The sequence below is a fragment of the Chelonia mydas genome, chromosome 25, assembly GCF_015237465.2.
Source record: "Chelonia mydas isolate rCheMyd1 chromosome 25, rCheMyd1.pri.v2, whole genome shotgun sequence".
In the NCBI taxonomy this organism is placed as follows: domain Eukaryota; kingdom Metazoa; phylum Chordata; order Testudines; family Cheloniidae; genus Chelonia; species Chelonia mydas.
The window spans coordinates 10,219,663-10,247,206 of NC_057858.1; the positions used below are offsets into that span (position 1 = coordinate 10,219,663).

General features: G+C 52.5%; 1 protein-coding gene across 2 annotated transcripts; it reads right to left on the reverse strand.

Moving 5' to 3' along the window:
* Positions 1-564: 564 nt before the first annotated feature.
* C2CD4C (C2 calcium dependent domain containing 4C) lies at positions 565-15,975 on the reverse strand. Of its 2 annotated transcripts, XM_007072777.4 has the most exons (4): positions 15,721-15,857; positions 12,760-13,986; positions 9,530-9,552; positions 565-7,755 (listed from the first exon to the last, which is right to left on the reverse strand). In XM_007072777.4, the coding sequence occupies exons 2-4, from the start codon at positions 13,969-13,971 to the stop codon at positions 7,713-7,715; spliced, it is 1,278 nt and encodes a 425-aa protein (XP_007072839.3). In that variant the 5' UTR covers positions 13,972-13,986; positions 15,721-15,857; the 3' UTR covers positions 565-7,712. The 2 variants fall into 2 exon arrangements, with proteins under 2 accessions (XP_007072839.3, XP_043391916.1); XM_043535981.1 differs by having other exon boundaries at positions 565-13,986; positions 15,721-15,975.
* Between the last annotated feature and the right edge of the window lie 11,569 nt (positions 15,976-27,544).

A 27,544-nucleotide genomic window follows, 5' to 3' on the forward strand; every position in this document is an offset into this window, starting at 1 on the left:
ATCCCTGGATCTCTCACAAGCGGATGCAGTGGTGCTGAAAGAGGTCTGAAAACAGGGGAGCAGGGCGGAGAGGGAATCTATGTAAATTGAGAGCTGCCGCCTTGGTCAGTTCTTAAAGTGCCCCTGCTGGATTTAAAAAACAAAAGTTTGCTGCATCTGTGACCCCTTGGGATTCTCACTCACACTAAACACTGGACAAGGGGCACGGCGGCCCATAGGTGTGCAAAACTCCGCCACTGTTCTGCAGCGTTCTGTGAAGTTAGGTTGAAGGGTGATGACTAAGGCCTAGTCTGCACTAGAAAATTAAATCCACCCAGGTGTGTAGCTCAGGGATGAGCATTTTTCAGGGGTGATGTAATTAAGCTGCTTTAAGGCCCTGTGTAGACAGCTGGAAGACTTCTTTCTTCAATCTAGCTACTGCCTCTCGGGGAGCTGGATTAACTACAGAGACAGGAGAACCCCTCCTGTCAGCATAGGTAGTGTCTACACTGAAGCTAGAAACAACTAGAGTGGTTCAAAAATGCCACATTTCAAGGGGGGAAAAAAAATGATTTTTTTTTTAAGTTTCCTGCAAAAATGTTTGATCTGGGGATGGGGGAAGGAATACTGACAACGTTTGGGGTCTGGAAGCCATTGTTTGTTTAAAGGTTTAATTTTCAGATTTTGAAAATCAACTGCAATGTTTTGACTTTTTTTTTTTTTTTTAAAACCCAAAATGGAAAGGCTAATCGGCTTCCATGGCTGCTGTTAACACTTTTCGTTTTGATCAATAAGGTGTTTTTCCTTTGGGGGGGGGGGGGAAACATTTAGGTAAAAATCTAACCCCCCACTTCTAGAAATAACTCCTAGAGACTTCACTAGACCCTTAAGAACTACGTATTTCGACTGCATTTCTCAGGCCTCCAAGATGATTTGGAGTGGGTGAGGGGGGGTGTTGGTCCCTTGTGCAACAATAAAGCCTGTACAAAAGAGAACCCCAGACCCAGCTTTTTTGGAGGGTGAAAGCTTCAGAAACGCCTACAAGAGGGAACAGAATTAGTGAATCAAACACAGGAGGCAGACTAGACATTGGCTGTCTGTAGCCATTCTTCTCGGGTGGTGAAATTCATCCCTGTGTAGAGCGGTCTAGCACAACCCCCTAGGTACCATTTTAGGTCTTTAAAATGGGCTTTAGTGGGACCTAAGTGGTGCACGGATCCCTTTGGAGAGGGTGAGCAAGTTTCTAATCCTTGCTGTGCTACAGAATTCCTGTATGACCTTGGGCAAGTCACTTCATCTGTGCCTCAGTTTCCCATCTGTACAATGGGAATAGTAGCCCTGCCCTGCCCTACCTCCCAGGAGTGTTCTGCTCAGATATAGGGGGGGTGGGCTGAAAAGTATCTTAGTTAGACCCTGTCCGGGGGGGTGAATTTCATCCAACATAAAACAATCTAGATGAAATGTATCAAGAGTTGGGACATGCAGGTTTAATGCTAGAGCCAGAGATGGGCCTGAACAGCCAGCCACATCCCTAGTGAAGGAGGCTCAGAGCGGGGCTATATTGAGTCCCTTCAGTGCTGCATTAATATACCAAGCACAGGGGGCAAAAAGTGCCTCTAAGGCTTTCCAGCATGTCTTGTACCACATGCCCTCGGCCATGCCCGTGGAGCTCCCCAAGGGAGAGCTGGGGCCTGGAGACGGTTTTTGGTGGTGGCAAATGGGAAGCGTTATCTGTGCGTTTAAACCCCTGGGTGATTTAAAATGCTTTGAGGGGGCTGCCAGGGACCCAGGGTAAGTGCTGGAGCTACTGAGACCAGAAAGTCAAAAGCAGAGCTGACTGGAGACTGGTTTCCCATCGCATGAAAATGTTCACAATTAAAAAAAAAAAAAAAATTCCAGTTCCAAATTGGGACAAAGTCAAAATCTCAAACATGAACTGAAAATCTGGGGTGTGGGGGGGAAAAGTCAATCGGGGTTAATTGAAACAATTTTTTTTTTAAATTTACTAGCTTAAATTTCAAAACCAAAACTGGTTTCAAACCAGAAAAAACAGAATTTTTTCCCTTCAACAAATGTAGAAAGGGGACCTTTTGACAACTTCTAAACTTGGTCCCAAGTTGAGGAAATTTGTCTAAAAATGACCCTTTCCCAGGGAGAATCAAACGTGTTTCAATGAAAAGCCACTGACAAAAAGTTCCCAACCAGATGGGGTCAAAAAGGCCCAACTGGGAAGATCTACAGAGCAAGCACCTAAAACACCATTGCTGAGAGCAGGAGGGGCCTGGCAGTGCAGGGGTAGACAGTTTCCTTGACACAGGAGGGGCATAAAGGGGCAGGAAGGGCCCCAAGTTTGGAAGCATTTCAGAAGCCACGACCAAGACAGCAGCAAGAGAGAGCCTCCATGGCTGTAGCGTAGCAGATGCACCAGCGCCCAAATTGGAAGAGCCAGAAGCTCCCAGCAGGCCCCGACCAAAGCCTGAAATCCTCCTACTTCCACTGCAAGGCGAAGACTGCCTGCAGGTCTTGCTGCAGCCCTTGCAAACAGCTTGGGACGCTGCACGAGGTGAATCAGTACATGATTCAAGTGTCACAACACGGAGCGAAGGGAGCAATTAAAAATAATGTCCCATGGCGAGCCGTTGCTTGGAGATCAGCCCCGCGACGGCCCCGCTGCCAGGCTCCTGCCAAGCCATGCCTGGCTGCTTTGTCGGCAGACGCCACTTGCTGCTTCCCGAAACGGAACAGCTCAGCCGTTGTCTTGATCTAAAGAGGAGGGATCCGGGGACACGGCTCCGCAGTGGGAATTAACAGCCCTCGGAGGGACAGAGGAAAACAGTGGGGGCATTTTAAAAGGTGAATCGTTTAGATGTAAAGCCTATGTTTTTTTTCCTCTGCCCACTTGTAACATTGGGGCCAAGTATTCACATGGTCCATATTGCAGGCAGGTTTTTCAACAAATCCATGCAAATGCAAAGGCCTTTGCATGTCTGTTCCCCTTCCCAGCCCTACATGATACCTGGGAGTTTCAGTTCTTTGGGGCTGGTATTTACTTTCTTCCCCCAGGTCCTCAGGCCAAGCTTGCAAATTTCAGTGCCGTAGCTCAAGTGTGGGGTTAGTTTCAGTAGGTGCAATTAAAAGAACCAGCTGAAAGGTGCACCTTTGAATGACTTACTCTACAGATCTTTTACTGACTTCCTAGAAGGACTTTCACGTACAGCTCAGTTCTGCAAGGTGCAGAGGACAAATGAGTTTTGGGGCGCGCACTGCTCCCATTGACTTGAGCAGAAGCTGAAGCCCCTCTGTCCTGGAGGTGAGTGAGAGACAGTTTTCTTGTCCTGGGCAAATCGGATTTAAAAAAAAATCCCATCCCAAATCAGGACAAAAAGTCAATCTAAAATTTTTGCAAACAATCAGTGGGGAAATAGATCAGGTCTAACAAACATTGTTTTGATTGTCCTTTTTTAAATTTTTTACTTTACTCTACCTTAAATTTTGAAACAAAAAAATTGCTTTGAACCAAAAAAAGAGTGGAAACTTTCATTTAGAAAACGTTGAACTGACCCATTTCACCAATTTCAAAAAAGTTTCCCCAAAGAAAATCATTGGGAGAATTGTTGAAACGGTATCTTTCCTGTGAACAGTTTTGACAGAACAAAAATTCCCAGCCTGCCCCACTCCCTGCACCTGGCAAGATCAAACCCCTACTCTGGTAGGTTTCATGGTGAGTAAACATACCAGAGTGAGCTATAAAACCCTCCTGAATGAGGTTGTGAATGGGGATGCAGAGCAGCAGTTTGTACAGTTTCACACACATGGAAAACAGGCAACCCAGCTGTGATCAAAGGCAAAACAGACCTGAATCTTTGCTCCAAAAAACTCAAACGAAATTGTTTGGCAGTTTCCAAAGAGCTGGCTAACTTGCATGCTCTGGGCACTGCTGCCTTTCCAGCTCCTGAAACATGTCACAAAATGGTTGTCCTTGTTAGCTGTGGCTGAAGCATTCACATTTTGGACCCTGTCAAGCCTAGGAATGTTTTTTCTAAAATTTCCATTTGCTAAGAGCAGCTCAGCGACCTGGGTGTCGGCAGCATTGGGAGGAGAGCTAGCCGGAGACTGACAACTCCATTTCATGCGGTTTTGACATTTGGTTTTGTTCAGCATTGGAACAAAACCCAAACCCCTTGGAATGTTCTCACCAAACGAAGTTGTCAAAGTGTCCGCTTTGAAACTGAGAAGGTCAGGTTTTTAATTTGGGTGTCTGTCTCCCGCTTTTCTGAAAGTGACTGGCGAGTCCACCCTGCAGCTCAGAAAAGCCATGTCAAAATTGCTACTAGTCTACAAAACACCTTGGCTTTGAAACAGCAAATTCTGACGAAAAACGCTTTAATAGAAAATGTTCTGGCTAGCTCTAATGGGGAGCCCCAAAACACAGGACACCCCATTTTCAGCACCATGTTCACTAACAATCCTCTCATCTTCCCCAGCCCCCATTATATAGTACTTGAGCATCTCTGAACTTTTCATGTATTTATCCTCACCAGCCCTACTATTCTGCTCCTGTAACTGAGGAACAATGAGGTTAAGTGACTTGGCCAAGGTCATGCAGAGAATCTGTGTCAAAGGAGGGACTTAAATTCACTTTGCCTTAGGCTAGTGACCTAACCACTGAGCAGAACGTGATGCTGAGTACAATGGCAGAAGCACTGGAACCCCAAGTCACAATGTCCAAAGCAAGGAGGCAGACCCAGCCCTGGGGCACCAGGATCTGCCTCTGCAGGGTAGGCTTATTCTCTCAACTCTCTCCGCCTGCCCCCCTTCCACACATACACAGTAGTAATTTTGGGCACCTCTGTTTCAGATTTTTCCCCGTGTCCCCATACACCTCTGTGCAGCCCTGCTGTAGGCGCCAGAGAATGAAATGACAACATTCGAAGCTTGGGGCACTGTGTCATAATCTCTCCCTTTCAGCTAAACTGCCCCAGGTTATTTCTCCACCCAGGAAGCAGGGGAACTGAGCCCATTTCCCTGCCTGAAACCCGTCCAGAATGAAAGGCACTGTCAAAACCCCAGGGTCACATTTTCAGTTGCAAAATTGCCATTTGGCTGAATTCTGCTGGGAAAAGGGGCACGGGCGTGCACACACACAGAAAATTTTCTGTGCTCCCCCAGCTCTGATGCCTCATGCATGGAACCAGAAAGTGCTGGAAATGGCACAAGGATGCGTTCTCCCACAGACCCGGTCCATAGCCTATTGAGTCACTAGGCGCCTTTCACTGATTTCAGGGGGCTCCGGTTCACGCCCCACCACCCCGCCCAAGGAAGCTGTGCTATGTTTGGAGAAGCATCCTCGCCTGATCCCTCCCATCCGTGCCCCTCACGAAGGGGAGGGGATGTCCCGGGGTAGGGCTGGGGCTCAGTAGATGTATCTCGGCGTTAACCTCCCTGGCTGGAACACCACAGCGGCGTGTGCTTCAGCATAGGGTGGCCCTGCGAGCAGTTACCTGGGGTCCCAGCAGGGTCCAGTCTGTGCTACTGCGGCCTCCCTGCTCCAGGACCCAAGTTAGGCAGGGTGAAGGTAACTTGTGGGTGTCCACACGAGCTGCAATCACACCACCCCTCCCAGAGCGGGAGGTTACAGTCCGGGCCTATAGCCAAACCCAGACACCTGATGGGAAGGGAAGGGATCCCTCAGAGTAGGGCACTGGTCATTGTTCTTTGTGGCTGTGGGCAGAAGGGGATATTGGTCTTCCAAGCTTCAGGTTTAATAAATCTCCAGATGCTGAGTAATAAAAAAAAAAAAACACACACGGTGCAAACCCTTGGTGCATCGTGTTCAAATCTAAATGGGGCAGTGACCAGCTCAGAACAGACAGACACCTTTATAAAAAGCCACTTCTTCATGGCCTACACCCACCAGTCCATTGCTAATTGCCTGCTCACTAAAAGCACCACGGGCAAAGGCGTGAGCACTAATTAATGCCCTCCCACAATCAGGGTGTTCTACCAACCCTGCTTGCTTCCTAATTAGCCTGGTGGGGAGAGGGACGAAACCTGCCCTCCTCGGTGACGCATTTTACTTGGGTTACCCCTAAAACTTCTTCGCACCATCTCTCCTGGGGCCTGATCCTGAGGTCAGGGGACATCTTTCCATTGACGTCAACGTCCACTGGCTTGGACTCACCGGGATCGTATTCGGAGACAGCCTCAGACTCCAGAGACCAGACTCTCTTCTCCACCCCCCAGAGCTAACTACTGCTGGCTTCAGGGGGAATTAGATCAAGCCCATTCAGCTAGCATAACCAGGAGCACAAGTTGGCCCTGTGATGCAAGTGACCATTGGCCACATGCTGGGGTCAGAGGGGAAGACAATCCACTCACTATCTCTTCCAAGGCCAGCAGCACCAGTAGGTAGGCCTGGTCTTCCTGCAAAAGGAACAGAACAGGAAAAGACTCCCAGCGCAATTTCCCCTCCAGTCTCTTGGGGCCTGGTTCCTGCTCAGTGTCCACAAGTCCTGGGCAGAGCAGGCCCATTGAAAGAAAAGCATCTTGCTGACCCTTCCAGAGCCGAGTGTCGTTCCACGGTGTAGCCAATCAGAGCCCCTCACAGATGGCGCCACCTCTGAGAGATGCTAGCAGGCTTCACCCGGGATAAAGCGTCTCCATTAATACCAATAATGGGAGGTTTCCATGGTGTAATTTCACCTGGACCAGGTCATACCTTCCCATGAACCAGGCTCCTGAGCAGGAAGGAGACTCAACTGTCCCCCACTGCCACCTTAGAAACTCACCTCCCTCCACCCCTGAAAAAACAAACTGAGGCAAGCTTCATCTCAGTGACTGAGATTCTACTCATCCTGCTGCCAGGGGGAGGAGAATGATTTGCACAGGAGTCTGATGGAATTTGACCCAAACCTCTCCCCAGCCACCTGCAATGGATCCCCATGAGAAATTGCCCTGCACCCATGTGCTTCTTTCACTGGGGGCTGTCCCTAAACTATGCAACACATGGTGGGGTGAGCGGGTTCTTCAGTTTGCATGTTTGTTTCAGAGTTACAAGGGACACGTCTTGAAAATCACCAACCGCGCTATGTAGTTTATGGACAGCCCCTTGGGAGAATTCCTTCAGGAACTAAGAGTGGAGATAGATCTTAATTTCCATCAGGGAGCTGCCCATGCTTCCTTCATGGGTATCATATAGAGAGTGCGGGCCCAACCCTGCAGATTTCCCACTGGCTCACTTACACTCTATGACTAATATTAGCATCCCCAGCCTTGCAGATCAGTCCCAGCATGGTTCTCGCACTACACATGGCCTAGATGGTCCCATTCCATCCCATCCCCATTGCGTCCTGCACAGGGACGCATTAGATGGTGGTCTATGAACAAAGGATGCTCCTAACTCACGAAACACCAGCTCCCTTTGGAAGATGCCACACTTCTAAAAGCTGAACTGAAATGGCAAGCCAACACATAGGTGCGCACAACCTCCAGACAATGAATTATAAGCAACCCGATCTCCTAGCACTCCCCTCCTTCAGCCCCATTAAGGAAGAGAGACCCAGAGCCAGCGCTACCCAAAGCCCACAGGTCTCATTCCTTTGGAAGCGGCAGATTACTTCTCTGCAGCAGCAGCTGGATGCCAAGCTCCAATCATGGGTCCGTTCTTCTGTGTTTCAACCCAAACCTGCTCGAGTGGCCCGACTCCTAACCGGGTCAGCACGTCAGTTTGAAAGTTAGTGGTCCAATGGGGCCAACAAAAGGCAGCTTTCCGGTAGCCTGCAGGTTTAATTGAACCTGAATATTCAGCAATTCACCAACTCCCTGTCTGACTCAAAAGCTCTTGATATGCAGCCTCCCTTCTAATTCCTATCAATATCCCCAAGAGTTTTGCAGACTGCTCCAAAGGGGAATGCACATGGCTGTGCTCGGGGTGGGGGTGGGGTGATTTCTGAATCCTATTACAAAGCAAAAAACCAATGACTTGTTAAATGATTTGTGTTTGTTGCAAATTATTTGAAAAATGAATAAATATGCCAGGAAGTCTCCTAGCCACCCTCATTAAAAATTATTCTAAGTAAAGAGAACGCGCATCAATAAAGTCAGTGCATTAGTCTGTAAATGAATTAATTAGCATTTGATTACTAGGCATTACTCTCACTTAAAGGCTGGAGTGGCTGAGCAGTGAGTTACGCTGGCCATGGCAAGCGTTGGCTGACCCTCTGGATCTGTTCACTCTGATGCCAGGGATTCTGCGATCTGCTGTTAAACTGGGCTGGGGATTAGTGGAGTCACGCACTGCTCTCAATAATGTGGCAGATTTAGTTTTATGGAGAGGTAATTTCTCCCCTCCCCCACCCCCAAACACACACACACACACTTTTGTGCCTTTAAGACGCTAGCTGGAAACCAAGAACCTTCTCATGAGATGACCCACAACGGACCCCCCAGCAACCCTACCCTAGGTGCATCACAGTTCACCCTGTCCTCGCGCACTGCAATGAACGGGAATCTTCCCACTGATGTGAATGGAGTTTGGATTGGGCCCTGCACAGCAGTTATCAAAGAGGGGCTAGGATAGTCTCCCCCAGATAAGGACACCGTCCTGCATTCACCGAATTAGATGGGCCAGTCCTTACAAAGGGCCTGATCCTGAAGTGCACTTACTCATGCAAGTTAAGTAATAATGCCTCTTAAATGATGCTTTCGTCCATACCTCTCGAAGTGCTTCACATTGTACCGACAGGGAAACCGAGGCACAAAGCAGGGAAGTGACTGGCCCCTGGCCACTCAGCAGATCCGTGGTAGAGCTCGGAACAGAGCACTAGACCTGGGTTCTCTTGAGTAGCTGTCCCACTGGGCCAAACCCTGAAGTTTGCACATGGGCAAAGCTCCCACGGACTTCATTGTAACCTCTGCCTAAGTAAGGGCTCCAGCAATCAGCCCCAACGGAAGCTTTACCGAAGTAAAGCATCAGAATCCAGCCTTCCTCTATTCCCTCCACAAGCTTAGAAGCAGTTCACAGTCCCAGCTCAACGTCCTGCTTTGCATGCCCCCAGTGCCCCCAGGCACCACCAGTGTCCCACAGACAGACGGGGACATCTACTAAAAGAGGGAGACTTGCAACAAATCATCCAAAAGGAGGGGAGGCGGCCTGCATGGGGTGATCCTGCGTTACTGAAGTCAATGGGAATTTTCTCATTGATTTCTAGGAGCATCAAGCCCCTACTGTGCTTAGCTCTTTCTGAAATGGATCACAAGAGGCAGCAGCTGCGCAAATTAACCCCCTAAAGGTCTCAAGGCTGGGGTTGGGTTTTAGTTTTTTGGCAAGGGCGTCTTTGTTTTATTCCTCGGTTTTGTTTAAAAAAAAAAAAAAATCACAAGCTTGAAAAATCAGTAACCATCATATCAATATAACGGGGGGTGGGCGGGGAGGGAAAGACATGCAAATATTGAACTATTCAAAACCATGCCTTGGGTAGATCCAAACTCATATTTACATACAGAAATAAAATACAGTGGGAACGATCAGCTTGGAATATAAATAGCTTACACTGAAATTTCTGCAGCTGCCATCTGCTGCGTAGTATCGGAAAGTAACATCGAACGCAGCCAAGGAAGGTTAATAAAAAAAAAAAAGAAGAAAAGAGAAAGGAACAATGATCAGCATGTGTGCATGCACATGCATGTGCCCACCTGTGCACGCGTGTGTGAGGAGGGTGGTGGGGATATTGGCTCATACAATCCCCCCCCCCCACACACACACACACACACAAAAAAAAACCCAACCACCACACACAGAGAACCCGATGCAACATTCATATCACATAAAAGGACAAATAAGAAAGGTCTCTGTGTGGGCTAGGGGTTGTTTGGGCTAGGGGAAAACACACACACACACACTCTCACTCTGCCTTCCTAGTTTTGCTGAATTCTAGTTCCAGAACCACAGGGAAAGGGAGGGAAGCAACAGGAGGTGGCAAAAGAAAACAGTTTGCTCCCCAATTTAAAAAAAAAAAAAAAGATAAAGAAACTAGGGACCCAGACTAGCACCCTTGTCTGGAGCCGGTGTCTGATTTCCCGGCACGCCAGCCCAGGGGAAAGGTGTTTGAGAAACACTGCAGTAGCTTCCAGAGTCACAGATTGCACAGATTTCCCTGGACAAAACTGGAGAGATGCACAACTCCCCCCTCGCCCCCCGACCACTGTCTGACTTGATTATTCTAATCGGTCTGCAGCGACAGAGAAACAGAATCGTAATGGGGTTGGGGGGGGGGAATTCCCACAGCTCTGGCTGTTTGTCAGGCCAGATTCTCGGTGTGTATCACATAATAAGCAGAGAGGGCTTGGTCCCGGTTTATCTATGGCCAAGTGAGCCTTCCCCACCAGTGGGTTTCTCCCCCATGCTTCTCTTCTGTGGATGTTAATGGTGTAACCCTGGTTGTCTCTGCTCCAGCAAAGCCGTCTCCTACGCACTAGGAATCCGCCTGCGCTAAGGCCGCTAACGAACCCAGAGGCCGTTCATGCAGCATCTTAACAAGTGCAGCTCCTGCGCGAAGGTTGCTGCCCTCCCAACGCAGGTTATAAGCCATGAGGGAAAAGGATGAGCCACACAAACACGGTGTGTTGTTCTCCCCTTCTGCACCTCCGCCCCTGCTGCATAGGGCGCTCAGAGGCGAGGTCAGGCCAGGACCCAGTCGTTGCCTTTGATTTTGCACACTTGATTTCCCACCCCCTCCCGACAGTGGTCAGACCAGTTTGTGCAACGCTCAGAACCAGGCTCCCACCTCCCTGTGCGAGCCACTGTGGTGGTTACTGGCCCTGCTGCTCCCTGCAGTGGCTTGCTGCTGCTCTGGATAATCCCAAATGGTTATTAACACACCACAGCGTCCTTGCCACAAGGGAGAAGCCGGCTTGATGCCGAGGAAAGGACAGTTCTCCTGTGGGTGCATTCCCGCTAAGCGACGTGGAGGCAGCCTGGCAGGGGTTAAATACTGTTGCAGCTTTTAAACTAAGTAGATCAGACTGTCCCCCTACCCGCTTCTGCAGAGCGCAGGGATGAAGGAAGTGCCGGGGGCGGGCAGGGGGGGCGGGTTTGGACAGTGCATCTTCTGGATGCCATAGCTACTTCTGGGAAGCCTCAAGTCAGCAGCCAGAGGCAAAAATCTTCTGGATCAGAGGGAAGCGTCTCCCATCTGTGGTGGAAGCAACCACTGCTCCAAGCTAGCCCCTTCCAGAGCTGTAGAAGCCCCTTCCCCTGAGGAAGGAGAGCCCCCAGGGGCAGATCTGTCTAAACCGCACTCTGGGGCTGGGGGAGGTAAAGCAGCCTCTCTAGCGCAAGAGCCTAATCCGAAGGCCATTGGGAAGATCCCCATGGACTTCGGAGCGGTCGCAGAGGGAGCTTTTCACATTGATTGGGCATTAAAAGCTGCCCCGGTAACCTCAGAGGGACCAAGTGATATTTTCATGCCTGGCACTCTGGGTCAGGCCAAAGGTCCATCTAGCCCAGTGTCCTGTCTTCCGACAGTGGCCAATGCCAGGTGCTTCAGAGGGAATGAACAGAACAGGTCATCATCAAGTGATCCATTCTGTCACCTATTCCCAGCCTCTGGCAAACAGAATTTTTTAAGTGAAAAATTGGAGGCTCATTTTATTGGTCTTCTGAGCCACTAGAGTCATGGCTGGGTCACGTCATCAAGCTTTACTCTTCAACCACGAGGGCTAGAAACGTCTTTAAAAGCAAGCCAGCAAGCTGAAATTCTGATGCAATCCCCAGACTCCAGGAGCTGGAGCTTTAAGAGACAGATCAATGTTGCGAGACTTGGCAGAGCCCTATCCAACAATCCCTGCCCTCTCTCTGCCTGTCAGCCAGCCAAGGAGGAGAGAAATTAGAGATCAAAGAGGCCAGTGGGGTCATCTTTTCCCGCCCCACCAGACAGCGCAGGGCTGTTCCCTAGAGCGTCCCTTCTCCTCATTACTGACAAGGCCGCGCCCTGCTCATGCCTCAGAACCGGTCCCGACACAGCAGGGATTCAGCCTTGCCGCATCATTCTCCCAGCTCTACACGCCATCAGCTGTGCCCACCACTTCCACCCCTGCCCCCGTTCGGTAGAGCAGAGGGGGGGTCTTTGTGCTGCACTGCATCAGCTGGACCAACCCGCACACCACACATCAAGCCTGAGCCTGACAGGAACGGCCTGCGAGGGGCCCCCCACAGCTCACTCAAAGGCAGCCGGGTCTTGGGACCCAGCGTGGAGATGAGAAACCGACTGACAAGTGCTCCCAGGCAAGCAGGGGGGAGGGGAGGGGGAAGAAGGGGTGCACAGGGATAACCCACCTCCCAGCAACGCCTTCAGCAGGGCCCCGGAGATGCCACCGGCATGCCTCATCCCCACCGCTTCTCTGGAGAAGAACGTACAACTTGCCAGCCGCTCACGGCCTCCTGAGGGGACGCACGGCAGCCACCGCCTCCAGGCACGTCCATGCAGGGAACGATCAGCAAATGAGACCCATCCTGGGGGAGTCGGATGAGTCTTGTCCCTCCGCCACACACACACACACACAGACACAAAAAGCCTGGGATGGACATGCCGTTACCCCAGGGGAGCATCCCACGCCCCTCATGGTGGCCTCTGATCCCCCCCTACGCCTCCCTGCCCACCCCCTCCCAGCAGGGCAGGGGAGTGGCAGACGGGCTTATAAGAAGGGCAGCAGAGAGGTGAGCGGGAGCTCCCTCTCGCCCAGCAGCGTGTCCCGCTTGAGGCTGCTGCCCTTGTTGACCACCTTGACCTTGAGGGCCATCTTCTTGACGCTGCCGGCTCCCAGGCAGTCGAAGAAGAAGTCCTCGTTGAAGACGGGGCTGCGGCTGTTCTTGATGATGGTGCTGCGTTGCTTCTGCACCTTGCCTGGGTTGAGGCAGAGGGAGACGCAGCAGTTGATGGCCCGGGCGTCGCACAGCTTGTCGAACAGCTCCTCGGCCGCGATGACCCGCACCCGCAGCCGGGCGTTGGCGGCGTCGTACTCGGCCGTGAGCCGCACGCTGCCCCCTTTGCTCAGCCGGACGGTGTGCTCCCTGGGCAGGCGGTCCGGCGAGTCCAAAGGCAGGAGGGACGGGGGCGGGGCGCCCCCCGCCGGGGGCGTGGGGCACCGCGCCCGCCGCTGCAAGCTGGGGCTGGTGTCGGCCGAGCTGTCGTCGGTGGAGAGGGAGCTGTTCCGGGCCACCGGGTGCTTGAGCTTGATGACCTTGGCCTGGCTGTCCTGGCTGAAGATTTTGAGCAGGGAGACGGAGCGGGACAGCAGCGGTGAGCTGAAGGGCGAAGACTCAGCCGAGGAGCAGGTGTCGCTCTCCCCGCCGCTGAAGTAGCGGTAGGGGTTCCTCAGGGACATGCCGATGTCGGAGGGGGTCAGGCGGGCGCTCTCCCCGTTCACCTTGCCCCCGGCCGCCCCCTTGCGCGGGGAGCTGGGCGAGGACGCCTGCGACTGGCACAGGCTGCCGTGCTCGCTGTGGAAGAGGGACTCCTTGCGCCGGGTGTGGGGGCTCTCCATGAGGGTGGCGAAGCCGTAGGAAGTCTGGGCCTTGGGCACATAGGGGAGGGACATGGCCGTCTGGGCCTGGGGGTCGGCGTTGGTGCTGAAGTCCTCCTCCGAGGCCCACTCGTCGGCGCTCTCGATCTGGATGATGTGCCGGCTGGCGGCCTTCAGCAGGTTCTTGCTCTCCGAGGCAGCCTTGACCGGCAGGCGGGGGCTGCGCTGGGGCTTGCGGGCTGACAGGTTCTGCTCCGAGGCCGAGGTGCCAAGGTTGGGCTTGGCTTTCCCCTCTGCCCCCTCAGCTTCGGGCGGCACCGTTGTGAGCTTGGGCGGGATGAAGAAATCCGGGATCTTATCGGGGGTCAGCACGTTGCTGTACAGGGGGCCCTTGGACTGCTTATCCCCCGAGTCGCTGGCCCGGGCAGCACCGTTCTCCACCGAGCCACGGATCCTCTCCAAGAGCCACATGCTGCTTCTCCTGGGCTGGGGGGAAGGAAGAAGCCAAGGAGGGTGGAGTGGGGTTTAGACCCCCCCGTCACTCACCCTCTGTAAGATAAACAAGCAAAGCCCAAGGGGCTCATCACGCCCAGGGTCAGAAACAGAGTCGAGGGTCACAGAGGGTGGGGGGTCTGGAATGGCAAATAAATTGGGCCCCCCCCTTCTGTGGGGCTCAGGGGGGATTGGAGCCTTACTATGGGCCTGGGGGGGTTGGGCCCCCACCCTTCTGTTGGGTTCAGGGGGATTGGAGCCCTTACTATGGGCCTCAGGGGGAATTGGGGTCCCCATCTCTCTGTGGGGCTGGGGGGAATTTGGGTCCTTACAATGGGGCTCAGGGGGGATTGCCCCCCCACTCTTCCACAGGGTTATGGGGGGTTGGAGCCTTACTATGGGGCTTGAGTCGGGGGGATTGGCGCCCCCCCCTTTTGTGGGGCTCCAGGGGGGATTGGGGGCCCGTATCTGTGACGTGCGGGGGAAGGGGATTGCCCCCTCCCTGGGAGGTGTGGGAAGGTCGGTGTATCTGCCAGCCCTCCCTCGCTGCAGGGGGCTGGAATTCAGAGCGGGTTTGGGGCGCCCCCCCATCTCCTCCCAATCACCCCGATCCAACCTGCTGCTTCACCACCACCCCGCCCCCCTCCGCTCCGAGCGAACCTGCCACGACTCGCCCGAGCCGCGGTATTTCCCCGGCCAACTTCTGGGCCCGGCCGGCCGAGCGGAGCCGTCTGGAGCCAGTGGCTCCCGGCCGCCCTGAGTCACTCGCCCAGCCCTGGCTGCAGCCCGCGGGGTCTATCAACCAACCCTCCCCCGAGCTCTGCAAACACTTCGCTGGCTGCAGAGTCCGCTCGGGGGGTGCCCAGCCCCCCCTTGGCCACTGGGTCCCCCCCAATCTGACCTGGATTTGAAATCCATCCCCCCACCCCCAGCGCATTAGCGCTCCCGGCGCCGCCTGCCAGCCCCGGGGCCACCAGCACCCATAGGACCGACAGACGCAGTTAACTTCTCTCCGCTGCAGAGCCCCGGCACCGGGAATGTCTAGCGTCGCCTCCCCCCCCCGGGCCGGGCTGGGCCGAGCCGAGCCAGCCGCCGAAAATCGATTCCCCCCGGCGGAGCGAAACAACCAGCATCCGCAGCGCCCAGCCCCCCGGGGAGGGAGGCCGGGCCCAGCCGCGCTTCTGCTCTGCCCTCGGGGCCACTCGCCAGCCGCTGGCCCCCTCCGGGGGCGCCGGGGGCACGGAGCGCCTGGGATCGCCCCCGCTTCCCACCCGCCTGCCTGGCCCCGCCGCGGGCAGCCAGCGAGGGCGCACCGGGCTGGCCGGTGATCTCCTGGCGGAGACGGGGCATTTGAGCGCACGCCGGTCAGTTGCGCAGGGGCCAGCCTGGGATAGGGGTCCCCGCTCCCCCACGGGCGTGAAGTTGTCAGGCGGGCACCTGTGGCTGGCGTCCCGCGGGCGCAGGGGGCTGCGGGCGGCTCCTGGCCGGCCTCCAACTAACTTCTTTGGGGGGGTGGGGGGGGGGAGAAGAGCAGGACGGCTCCCCTGTTCCGGGTGCTACGAAGGAAAGATACCCCGCGCGATTGCGCCATCTGGGTTTTGCTAGGGCTGGTTCGCGTTGAGGGGCCCCCAGGCGCGCCCCCCCCCCCAGACCTGCGAGCAATGAACCCCAGCTGCTGGGGGGGGCGCCCCCCAGACCGGCACGCAGCGAACACCCCCGGCTGCCTACCTGCCGGCGGGGGATCCGCAAGCCGAGCCAGGGGGGGGGAGGCAGCCGGTCCGCGGCTGGCTCGGGGCTGGGAATGAGGTGCCCGAGCCCCGCCGCTTCCTTTTATACCCGCTCTCCTGCCACAATTCATTCATTACGGGCGCCAGAAACCTCCCCAACACAGCCCTCAGCAGCCGAGCCGTATTCCTCCTAACACAGCTGCCCCCGGCTTTTTCGGCTGCTCCTGCGCCTCGCCACGCGCTCCAGAGCGCAGCTGGCGTTCGGCTGGCACCGAGCTCCTCGCTCCGGCTGGCTGCACACAATGGACCGGCTGAGGGGGCTAGAGGAGAGACACCGCCTTCAGCCGGGGGCCGCTGCTGCCTCGCCTGGTTTTCCTTCTCCTCCCAGGCAATTGCAGCTTTCCCCAGAGCCTGTGCTCATCTCAGCCCCTGTGCCCCATTCTCTCTCTCAGGCTGGTAGGACAGCTAGGGGCTGGGATGGATTTGCAGCAGTGCAAATCAGACAAGAGTCAGGCCCCAGCGATCTAGCAGTGCTCTGAAGAAGTGAGCAGAAGGATGGCCGCATGGGTTTAGGAGTCAGGGACTCTGGGGTTCCATTCCCAGCTCTGCTACTGGCTCCCTGTGTGACCTCGGCCGAGTCACTTACCTTCCCTGTGCTTCAGTTTCCCCATCTGCAAAATGGAGCTAATGAATCTTGTCTTCCTTGTTGCCGGTCTTGGAGGCTTTTGCACAGTTCCTCTCCCTCCCATCCCGAATTCCTAGTAGGGCCGGGACACCCAGGTCCTTTAGACACGTGGAATAGACAGACGAGACAGGATTCGCCTTCCTGGGTTTCAATAAAGGAGTCGTAGGAGCAGATTTGGAGACAGGCATTCTGGGCCCAGGGCCCTGGAATCTGCAATCTGTGTCTACTGAATTCAATGGTTTCAGAGTGGTAGCTAGCTCAGTAAGTACTAATTAACGTAAGTGCTTTGTTAAAGCCTCACCTGAAAACCCCCCCTTCCCCCTGCTTGCCATGCACCGAAACCGAGACACATCCAAAGCGGCTCTGGCACGGTACCTAAGGGTGCTCCATGGGAGGGAAGTGTAATATCCCCTGCCAAGCACTTCAGCTCACCAGAGTGCTTCACAAAAGTCAATAGTCCTCCAAGGACCAGGCATCAAAGCTCAAGTACTCGCAGAGTGTAAGTGGTTTGATATTGTAGATGGCAGAACGGGGTGGGGAAGAGGACGGTGCTGTATGTGATACATTTCGCTAATGTCCAGGAAGAATCACCCTGGGAGGGGACAGGTGTCAGGAGGGCGGGGGGGGGGGGTCTCAATAGGTTTGCTGGGGTAAATACCACATGGATCCTTTGTGTTTCAAGATGGAATGAGGGGACAAAGAGCAGGGCTTTGCATGTCTTTTTAAATCAAGATAATCGATGTAACGCTGATAAAAATGGACCAAATCTACCACCCTGGAGAGGGAAGGTCTTGGTACAGCTGGGGCAGTACCAGAGCAAGATGCCCTGCCCACATTGCAAGGCAGAGAGCCTCCCGAGGGCTGCAAGAAGCATGCCCCTCACTCCTTAGCCTCGCCACTGAGGCTGCCAGTTGCAGGCAGGGCTGGGTGATGTCCATCAGCAAATGGATCAAGGCCCAGCAAACTCATTTCACGTAGGCCACCCACCAGCCAACTCGCGTCACTCACTGGCTGCAAACTGGGCTAACCCGGATAGTGCAGACAGGGCCTGGGTTGCATTATGGAAGATTTCGTCTTCTTCTGGCATATGTGGCCTCTTTGGCAGACAGGCTGCTGGGTGAGATGGCCCGTGGGTAGCATCAATTTTCAAAACAGGCTCCAAAAGTGACCCTAGCTATTTGTCACGACTAGGAGTGGGCAGTCTGACCTAGTGGTCAGAGCAGAAGTCAGCTACCAGGAGGTCAGAGTCTAAGGTAGGCCAGAGGGCAAACTGCAAGTGGGGTGTCAGGAGTTAGGCAGGGTCAGGTTATCAGGAAAACAGAAGCAGGAGACAACTTGAGAGCAGAACCACGGCTTGATAACCAGAGTCGGGCCTGCTCAGGATACCAGGAAGTCAAGCCGCAGGAGCGGGAAGCACAAGGCACACGACCCTGAGCAAGGTGGATCCCAGTTGCATGTACAACCTCCTCTTCATATGCTGGGTCTAAAGAGGGGCTGTGAGCCAATCAGGGCCCCCAGTGTTCAGCCAATCAGCTCCCAGGACTGGGATCCACTGTGGGAGTTCAGCTCCTATTGAGACAACAGTTAGCAGGTCTCTGGGTGGTCCGATGGAGCCTGCTAGTGCCAAAGCACCCCGTGGACCAGCGTTCGAGACCTATGGTCCCTGACGCAATTACAGGCCAACGAGCCTAACTTCAGTACCAAGCAAACTGGCAGAAACTTTAGTAAAGATCAGACCCCGAGATGAAGAATCAACAGGGCTTTTGGAAAGGGAAATCATGCCTCACCAATACAGGAGAATTCTTTGAGGGTGTCAACAAGCATGTGAACAAGGGTGACACAGTGGATGTAGTGTACTTTGATTTTGAGAAAGCCTTTGACAAGGTCCCACACCAAAGGCAAGGTCTTAAGCAAAGTGAGCAGTCATGGGGTAAGAGGGAAGGTCCTTTCATGATCAGTAACTGTTTAAAAGGCAGAAAACAAAGGGGAGGAATAAATGGTCAGTTTTCACAATGGAAAGTGGTAACTAGTGGCGTCCCCCAAGGATCTGTGCTGTTCAATTCAACATATTCATAAATGATCTGGAAAAGCAGGTGAACAGTGAGGTGGCAAAATTTGCAGATGATACTAAATCACTCAAAAATAGTTACGTCCAAAGCTGACTGCAAAGAGTTCCAAAGGGACCTCGCGAAACTGGGTGACTGGGCAACAAAATGGCAGGTGAAATTCATTATGGATAAATGCAAAATAATGCACATTGGGAAAACATAATCCCAACTATACATGTACAATAACGGGGTTTAAATTGGTTGTTTCCACTCAAGAAAGAGATCTTGGAGTCATCGTGGATAGTTCTCTGAAAACATCTTTTCAGTGTGCAGTGGCAGTCAAAAACACTAACAGAAGGGATTGATAATAAGACAGGAAATATCACAATGCCACTATATAAATCCATGGTGTGCCCACAGCTTGATTACTGTGTGCAGATCTGATCATCATCTGATTAAAAAGGGAAAGGTACAGAGAAGGGCAACAAAAATGAGTAGGGGAATGGAACAGCTTCCGTACGAGGAGAGATTAAAAAGATTTGGACTGTTCATCTTAGAAAAAAGTTGACTAGAGGGGAATATGCTAAAGGTGTGTAAAATCATAAATGGCTGGAGAAAGTCAGTAGAGAAGTGTTATTTACCCCCTTCACCTAACACAAGAACCAGGGGTCATGCAATGAAATTAATAGGCAGCAGGTTTAAAACAAACGTCAGGAAGCATTTCTTCACACAACGCACAGTCAACCTGTGGAACTCCTTGCCAGGGGATGTGGTGAAGGCCAAAAATATGACTGGATTCAAAAAAGAACTAGGTAAGTTATTGGAGGATAGGTCCATCAATGGTTATTAGCCAAGATGGTCAGGGACACAGCCCCATGCTCTGGGTGTCGCTAAACCTCTAACTGCCAGAAGCTGGGAGTGGATGACAGGGGATTGCCCTGTTCTGTTCATTCTCTCTGAAGCACTGACAGGACACTGGGCTAGATAGACCATTGGCCTGACCCAGAGTGGCCGTTCTTATATCTAATACAGAAGGGAAAGTTCTGTGTTCTTGTGCTGAATCAGCCAGGAGTTGTTCTCTGCTTCCTCCAGGCTCTTCAATATATTGCATTAGGTCAGGGATACCGTAATTACTCCTCTCCTTGCCGCAGCATGGCTGAAGGGTGCATTTTATCATCCACGCCTTGGGTATAGGTAGATTAAGGCTAAACATGGGCTGGATGAGTCAACAGAATCCTCCACATAAATCTCTCGGAGCTACCAGACCAGCCTTCCATTCTCCCTTCTAGCCTGCCAGCAGCAAGATGGACGGAACCAGGGACCCAAGCCTGTGAGGCGCTGGGCACCTCCTGCAATGTTCAGAGCACCCTGCCCTCCCCTTGAAGCCTCCGAAAATTGAAGGCACCCAGCACCTTGCAGATCTGGGCTCCAAATCAGCCCATATGTGTCTGTGGGTCAGGGTGAACCAAGGCTGTTCACATCCCTCAGGGACCCATGGGCCTTAGACCACACCCACCCCTCAGGAGAGCAGTTTCCCCTCCTCTTTTCTTCCCTGCACAAGTTATTTTGATCGGTGAACAGCTCCCACGCCCCCCTGCCCCCAACATCTCCTGAAAGCGAGCTGCTCGCTCTATAGAAGAGCAAACTCGGGTGATGATTTATGAGGTGTCTTAGCACATTGTGCCGCATGACGGCGGAACAAGACTTAACGAGCCGCAGACCTTTAACACAAACAACAGGACGGGATTTGTGCTCTTTCTCCGGTGTATGTGAAGATCCTTTGCCACCTAATTGGCAGCCAGCAGCCTGGAGACGTCTCTGGGAGAAGGATTCAGCTGAGAGCCAGGTGCCATTATTTTGGCAAATAGTAAATTTGCTGGAAAATACCTGTTGGGAGCATTTAAACCGATCTGCGAGGCTTCCGCTGGAAATAAACAGAAATGGTTTCCTGGAAAAGTAGAAACGGTTCATTTCAGCCATTTCAAAATGTCCGTTTGTTTAGGATTGTAGCTAATTTTTGATAGCAAGAAAGGGTGAAAACACCTCAAAAGACCCAAAATTAATTGAACCGTGTCATTTTAGGCCTTGTGCCCCAGCCATGCAGACAGTCAGTGCATCATTCCTGACCACCCCCCCCCCCGATCTGTGGCTCAGTGCTTGTGCCACAAGTCCTCCTTTTCTTTTTGCGGATACAGACTAACACGGCTGCTACTCTGAAACCACACAGTCTGGTTTCCCAGCTCCCACAGACCTCAGAGTTACGAACACCAGAGTGAAGAATTGACCGGCCAACCACACGCCTCATTTGGAACCGGAAGTACACAAGCAAGCAGCAGCCGAGACACTCCCCCGCCCCCCCCCAAAAAAGCAAATACCATGTTAAACATAAACTAGTATAGGGAAAGAGCATTTTTCTTCTGCATAGTAAAGTTTCAAAGCTGTGTTCAGTCACTGTTCAGCTGTAAACTTTTTAAAGAACAACCATAAAGTCTTGTTCAGAGTTACAAACAACCTCCGGTCCGGAGGGGTTCATAACGCTGAGGTTCTGCCCCTGTGTGTTCAGGACGGCTTTGCAGGTGTGTGTGACTGGTGGGGTGACCACACAGTGAGGAGTCCAACCTGGTGGGGGAGGGTATGAGGGGAGGGGTTGCTGTGGCCAGATGCGGGGGGTCTCAGGCGGGCAAGCTGGGGATATCATGGAGATGCTGTGTGAGGGCCGGGGGAAAGAGAGAGAATCCCCTAAAATCTACTGCAGAACCAGCCTTGGACTCTGCTGCAGGCAGTACGGTAGCTGGAGGGGAGGGGAGAGAGGGGCGGATCAGGAGGGGAGGGGAGGCCAAAGGAAAGGAGGGCAATTAACAAAAGGCTGCTGCTTGCCTTTTCTCAGCCTGTGCAGGGAAGAAGGCAAATAAAGCACAGAAATGGTTGAGTTCCCCTGAGATAAACAAAGAGCATTGGACATGGTCCAACCCTACCCATCTCCATAGCCGGTGCAGAGCCAGAAGTCAATGGGGCATACAGAGGGGGCAGAGCTCCCACAGAAACTGACCTCCAGCTCTCTGGGTGATGAGCATGCCAGGTCTCTGCTCCTCGCTAAGGAAAGGGGGATCAAGTGAAAGGGGGTGGCCATGAGGCAGGAGGCTGGCTACAGATTCTGAGTTAAAGCGAAAACCAGGCTAGTGGGTGGGGACTGGGGAACCCCGGGAACTGAGTGTGCCAGTTCTCAGCAAGGGAAGCTGCAGGCAGGTGTCCACACAGTCAACTCTGGGAGCGTTGGGGAGATGTGTTTATAGACAGAGATTCACAACCAGAGATGGGAGCAGGAAGGTTCTTGGAAGCTCCACTGACTCCATGCACCGAGTGTGTCAATTCTCAGCCAGGGGGAGGGACTCAGAACCAGCTGCACACCAGATTCCATCTCTTTCTCTCCTAGCCTACCTGTGCCTGGTGCATTGCTAGGAAACACAGGTTTGAAGAGGGATCCTTTCTCTCCTGCCTCTTAACGTCTCTCAGACCTCTAGAGAATTTCTCCTGAGTGGAATTAAAAAGAACAATCGCCCGAGGGTCTCTTTCTTTCACTCGCAGTTCTGGTGCCTTTTCTTCGCACTGATCCGTGCGCCGCCTTCTTAGGCTCCGGTATTAGTAGTGGGGAAGCTATTTCTGTGCCTAGGAAATGGCAAATTCTATTTAACTTGACATTGTTCCCAGCACAATAACAAAGGCAAGGTGTGCGAGAACAAAGTAGCAGGGTAAATAGAAACAGGGAAACGCAGCTCAGCAGCAGAGCCTTGCCATCACTGCTCGGCACAGGCGTGGGAGCTGGGGAGCTCTGGCGTGCGGGGGGTGGGGGGGGAGCGGTGTTACCACGTCCGAGCTCTGCTCAGCTTTTCCACCAGCTTGCTAAGCTCTCTGGACGGTCGCACAGAACATTTATTGAGGATGGCTGACCCCTGGGAGGCCTGTCAGTGGTTTGGAGACATGGGCCTGGCACTCCCGTTTACGTGCCCATGGGATGCAGATATCTAAGGGGCAAATCACGCACTGCAGCCACAGATGCATGGGCGAGGATCGGGGCCACCAAAATCTGAGCACCCCACTCGGCTGGCAGCGGGTGAGGAGCAGGGCCACCAAGATCTGAGCACCCCGCTAGGCTGGCAGCGGGCAAGGGCAGTGGCTATTGGCCCAAGACGCATCCTATGGATGCAGGGGGAGGAGAAACTGCATTGATAACTGGGTTGGGCTGCATACCCCTCATAGGTAATGAAAGAGTTAACTAGAGACAGAGCAATCAGGGCCCCTGGCTGCAGTGGCAGGTGGGGCAGGCCCCTCTGAAGATGAAGCCCAGCTGGGTGGTGAGCCTAAGGAGAGGGAGCCCAGATGAGGAGGCTGGAGGGAGAGAGGAGAAGAACGCTGGGTCCTTCTCTGCTTGCTAAGGACAGGAGGAAAGGCCTGGAGAGAGGCAGATGTGCAGCATGTCTGGGAAAGGCCCTGAAGGAAGGCCAAGGTAAGATGAAATCTAGGGAGCAGTGAGGAGTCAAGGGAGCAGACCTTAGCTGCTCACAGCAGGGTCCCTGGACTGGAACCCAGATGAGGGGGAGGATCTGGGTTTCCCTGCTGAGTTTGGAGCTGGGCCTTCAGAGAGAAAGCCCTAGGAGTGAGACCTCACACAAGAGCAGGGGGATGTCCTGAAGAGCCTGAGAAGGGGGGCAGAGTTGGGGGGAGGGAGCCTGGGTAGCAGGTGCAGAATTATGTTTATCTGAGTTTAGTTTACTGGACTCTTTGTTTGCCCAGGAAGGGGCAGGAGAGAATGTGAATTGGCTGGAGAGCAAAGTCATCATGAGAAGAGGCTGGGCTGGAGGGGCTGTTGGTGGGACCACCAGCCATGAGGGGGGTGCATCAGCAAGTAACTCCTCTCCAGTAACACTCCAGAACGGATCTGAATTTGGTGTCGTGCAGTCTGGCTGATGTAATGCTCCGAGCCACTAAGGGAGTTGTGTCTGGTACACCTAGATGACACAACTGTGATTGGCTATTCTTTGCATTCACGGATAAGGAGCGGTCTTTGGACCCGTGCAGAGTGCTGGGGTTGTAACCCACACACCGCCCGAGTGCGGTGCTCTGTTCCATCTAGTGGCACCGAAACCACTTAGAGATTAATGAGTCTGCTACAGCCTTAGTTAAGAGCCATGTGACCTTCAGCTCATACACTAAGCTCCAGAGATCCCAGGTTCAATCCTACCTAGTGGGTTCTGTCAGACCGATAGCTGGAGCGTGTGAAACAACTTGCCCCCCAAACGACTCCTTGTCCGGGGAAGCTGGGGGGAAATGCAGGCGTCGCAACGTCTCGCGGACTCCAGGCGGACACGCCAGCAGTGGTGGGTGGTTGTGGAGTGATTCTCAAAGAGGGAGAAGCTGTTGGATGCCCGGGGCCTGGCAGGTGTTAGGACCAGCGAGGCTGAGAGTCTGTTTTACGACCGCTAAATCCATGGATTAGGAAAGGGAAACCAGCAATACCCTCAGTTAGTATCAGAGCCCTGAATTTAGCCCTGTGATAATGGTTGGGGGTACTTAAAAGGGTTCTTGTTCATTAACCAGCCAAGTAGCAGAAGACGGAATAGGAGACTGAGTTGCTGGTAATTTGATTTTTACTAGTTCTTTCATGTAACTAAAAAATTCCCAGGTTTTACAAAAGCAATTTTTACTGATTTTTTTCCCCCCCCACCTGAATTCTGGACCACACAAGTACATGACACTACTCAGTATGTTAAATTAATCCAATCCGTTCCACTGGGTAAACCAGCGGGTCGCAAACTGTGGGCTGGGACCCCAAAGTGGGCCGGGACCCTGTTTTAGTAGGGTTGCCTGGCCTGGCTTAGATTTGCTGAGGCCCAGGGCCAAAGCTGAAGACCTGAGCCCCACCAGCTAGGACTGAAGCCTGAGGGCTTCTGCTCTGGGTGGCGGGGCTTAGGTTACAGGCCCCCTGCCTGGGTCTGAAGGTGGGCTTCAGTTTTGCCCCTCCCATATTTGCGGCACAGGGTGGTGGGGTTTGGGCTTTGGCCCCTCATCCTAGACTGTGGGGCTTGGGCAGACTCAGGCTTCCACCGCCACCCCCCATTCGGACTGCTGGGGTCATGTAGTAATTTTTGTTGTCAGAAGGGGGTCGCAGTGCGATGAAGTTTGAAAATCCCTGGGCTAGCCTAATTGATTATTAATTTAATACCGCTAAGTGCGAACGTTACTCTGTTAAAGTAAGGCCGTGTAGTACGAGATACACGTGTACAAGCAGATGCATATGGGTATGTACCATTATGAGCAATGCATGAAATAAACCACAGCCATAAGCCGCTTTGACGGTCAGTGCTCTGACTTTTCTCTATTTGCTGCTTTTCTCTGTCTTCCCGTCCTGCCGTATTAACCCCAGTATTTACCCAGAAAACGTTGACGTTATTTTTTTTTGCACCGATTCTCACCCGTCTTTTAATATTTATACTAAGCCCAATAATTTCCTGGGAAACATTCAACAAAATAACAACGGACAATGAAGGGCCTGGCTTACTGGTAACTCCGTTTGCCGGTTCCTTGCCTTCCCCAACAGTCCGGGAGTCGTGAGCAGGCAGCGTTCTGATACCATCTGCTGGTAGCAAGGCAGCAATGAGATCTACCACCGATCCCACAAGTCGCGGCCAGATCACCCTCCCTCAGTTAGAACAACTTCAGAGCTCCAGACGAAGGCTAGCAAGAGAAATACTAAAGCTTATGCTCAAATAAATTTGTTAGTCTCTAAGGTGCCACAAGTCCTCCTGTTCTTTTTACTAAACAAGCAGCTGCTCATGACACGGAGGGGAGGAGGGCAGGATGGAGAATGGGACACTAGGACCAACAGATTTATCAGTAAGTAATATTCTCTTGTGCCTCTCTTCTCCCATCCCACAACATCAGCTTCTTGGATAGACTGCTGATGTAGCTAGCAGTATCTGCCCAGGGGCAGTGCTATGTTACTGGCCACTAGCAGGGTCCTACAGCCAAAGGGGCAACCTGAGAAGCAGAACGGCCCTAGCTGACAATGTCATATGACTCGCAGTGTTGCCAGTTCATGGTTTAATTCTTGCGATATTTGGTGCTTTTCTTCAAGCCTCAGCTCCTGGAGTCCTGGGATGAGGTGAGACTCTCAGTCATTTTCTTTTTTAACGAAGAAGATAATAGGCCTTGTTTTCAAGCTTTTCTTGGATGCCGCATCAGCCGGAAAGGCTACGACATTGGCAGACAAATTCAAAGAACCCCAAAGTTGCCATTTTGAAATCTCATGATTTTTCAGCCAATCCCATGATTTGAGGGGGTGCAACTCACGATTTCGAAATATTTGGGGTTGACGATACTAGGAGGGGGTGACGACCATGTCACCACCACCTTACATACCTTGGGCATGAAGAGGTGACTTCTGTCACAAGTGACAAGATGAGAAGAAGGCAACTGGCCTGCTCATGAGCTGTGCTAATGCAGTGGAAGACCCAGCTAGCCAGGGTGACTTTAGCTGTAGCTTTGGCCTTGTATCCCTCAAAAAGAGAGTTGCTTTGACTTTCTAAATTCTTGAGAAAGACAGAACTTGAGAACATGCCTTGCCTCCATCCCCCCAACGCAGCCTCTTGTCCTAGGAGGGATACCAGGTAACAGTTCAGAGATAGAGGAAGAACAATGCGTTAATTCAGATGGAATTTGGAATTCAAAGATTGTCAGGTGCTCAGATACTACGGTGATGGGCACCAAGATATGTACCAAAGATAGATGGTTGTGTTGGGGGATAAATAGATGGGTAACAAAACTGAAGAGGAAGCTGGGGAGGGTGGCGTGGGAAACGGGACTCTGGCCCAACTCGGTGCTAGTCAGCCTCTACCAACTCTCTGCTAAGTGTCATGAATGCAGTGTTGTCAGCCCAAGTCTGCAGCCAGCTTGAGATAATAGCTCTGAGAGGTGTGAACTGTCCCAGTCATCTCAGTGGGGTGTTAACTCTGAGATGACTCTATTTTATTGTTAGTGTTATTAACCATTTAACTGCTAGATAATTGCTAGATAATTCTAGCAAAATTATACAGTTAATGTGCTTAGTCCATCATCCCAGATGGACTCTCATGCTTCCCCAGCTGTCAAAGACCCCAACATCCCTTGTATCCAGCAACAAAAACCTCTAGCTTCACCCCTTCCCCCTCCCTCCACAAGTACTTCTACCATGCATCTATGGCTTGTCAGTAAAAAAACCTCTGGCAGATCAAAAATGAAGATGTGCAGAGAGCATAAAATAAATTGAATTGAATAGCAAAGTACTCCCGAGGCTGCTGCCTCGATTGCATTATTCAGGTCCATGTTTAACTCCATAAAAGCCCCCATTTTTTTAATTGAATTAGGGCTGCCACAGGATTTCCTGTCTGTCTCATCAGGGGCGCTGCCGAATCCAGGGATGCTGCTGAAGAATTTAAGTACATCTTTCCCTGGAACCTGGCTAAGTGATTCATAGATGGTGACGATCACTATGATTCTCTAGTCTGACCTGCCGCACAACACAAGACTAAATATGCCATGGCCTCAGTCAGGAGTCAAACCTGGGTTAACGTCTCGGAGTTAGTTAGAAGCCTCCCTGAGGATCAGACCCTTAGGGCTTAAGGTCCAGTGCTGGATCCTCATTGATGACCTAGGTGTCTGTATATAACCTGCACACTCTCACATGGGAACTACAGGGGCAGAAAAACATAGAGCCAGTTAGTCTGTTTCCGTAAAATAAAAAGCACTGTCATAAATCCCCAAATCCCTTCTTGGGACAAATAAAGAAATCAGCTTTATTTTGAGCAGATCCTTAGTTCTCAGCTTCTCTGTCAGTTTCACAATAGAGCAGCAAAACCCTGGAGAGCATGAGTCACGGTGTCATGGCCCCAGGCTTCAAACACACAGGCCCCGCAACTTCAGTATTGGCCCCCGCAAAAAAACCCCAAAAGGATGAGACAGACCAAACCAGGATTGGACACTGGATTATTGAAACGCTACAAGTAAGAGGCTCTCTCTCTTGAGGTTTGAAGCCTGGCTTGGCAGAGCTGAGGGATGCG

What these genes read in the sequence shown, in the direction of transcription:
- C2CD4C (XM_043535981.1), bottom strand. Translation starts at nt 13,971, where the DNA reads ATGTGGCTCTTGGAGAGGATCCGTGGCTCGGTGGAGAACGGTGCTGCC.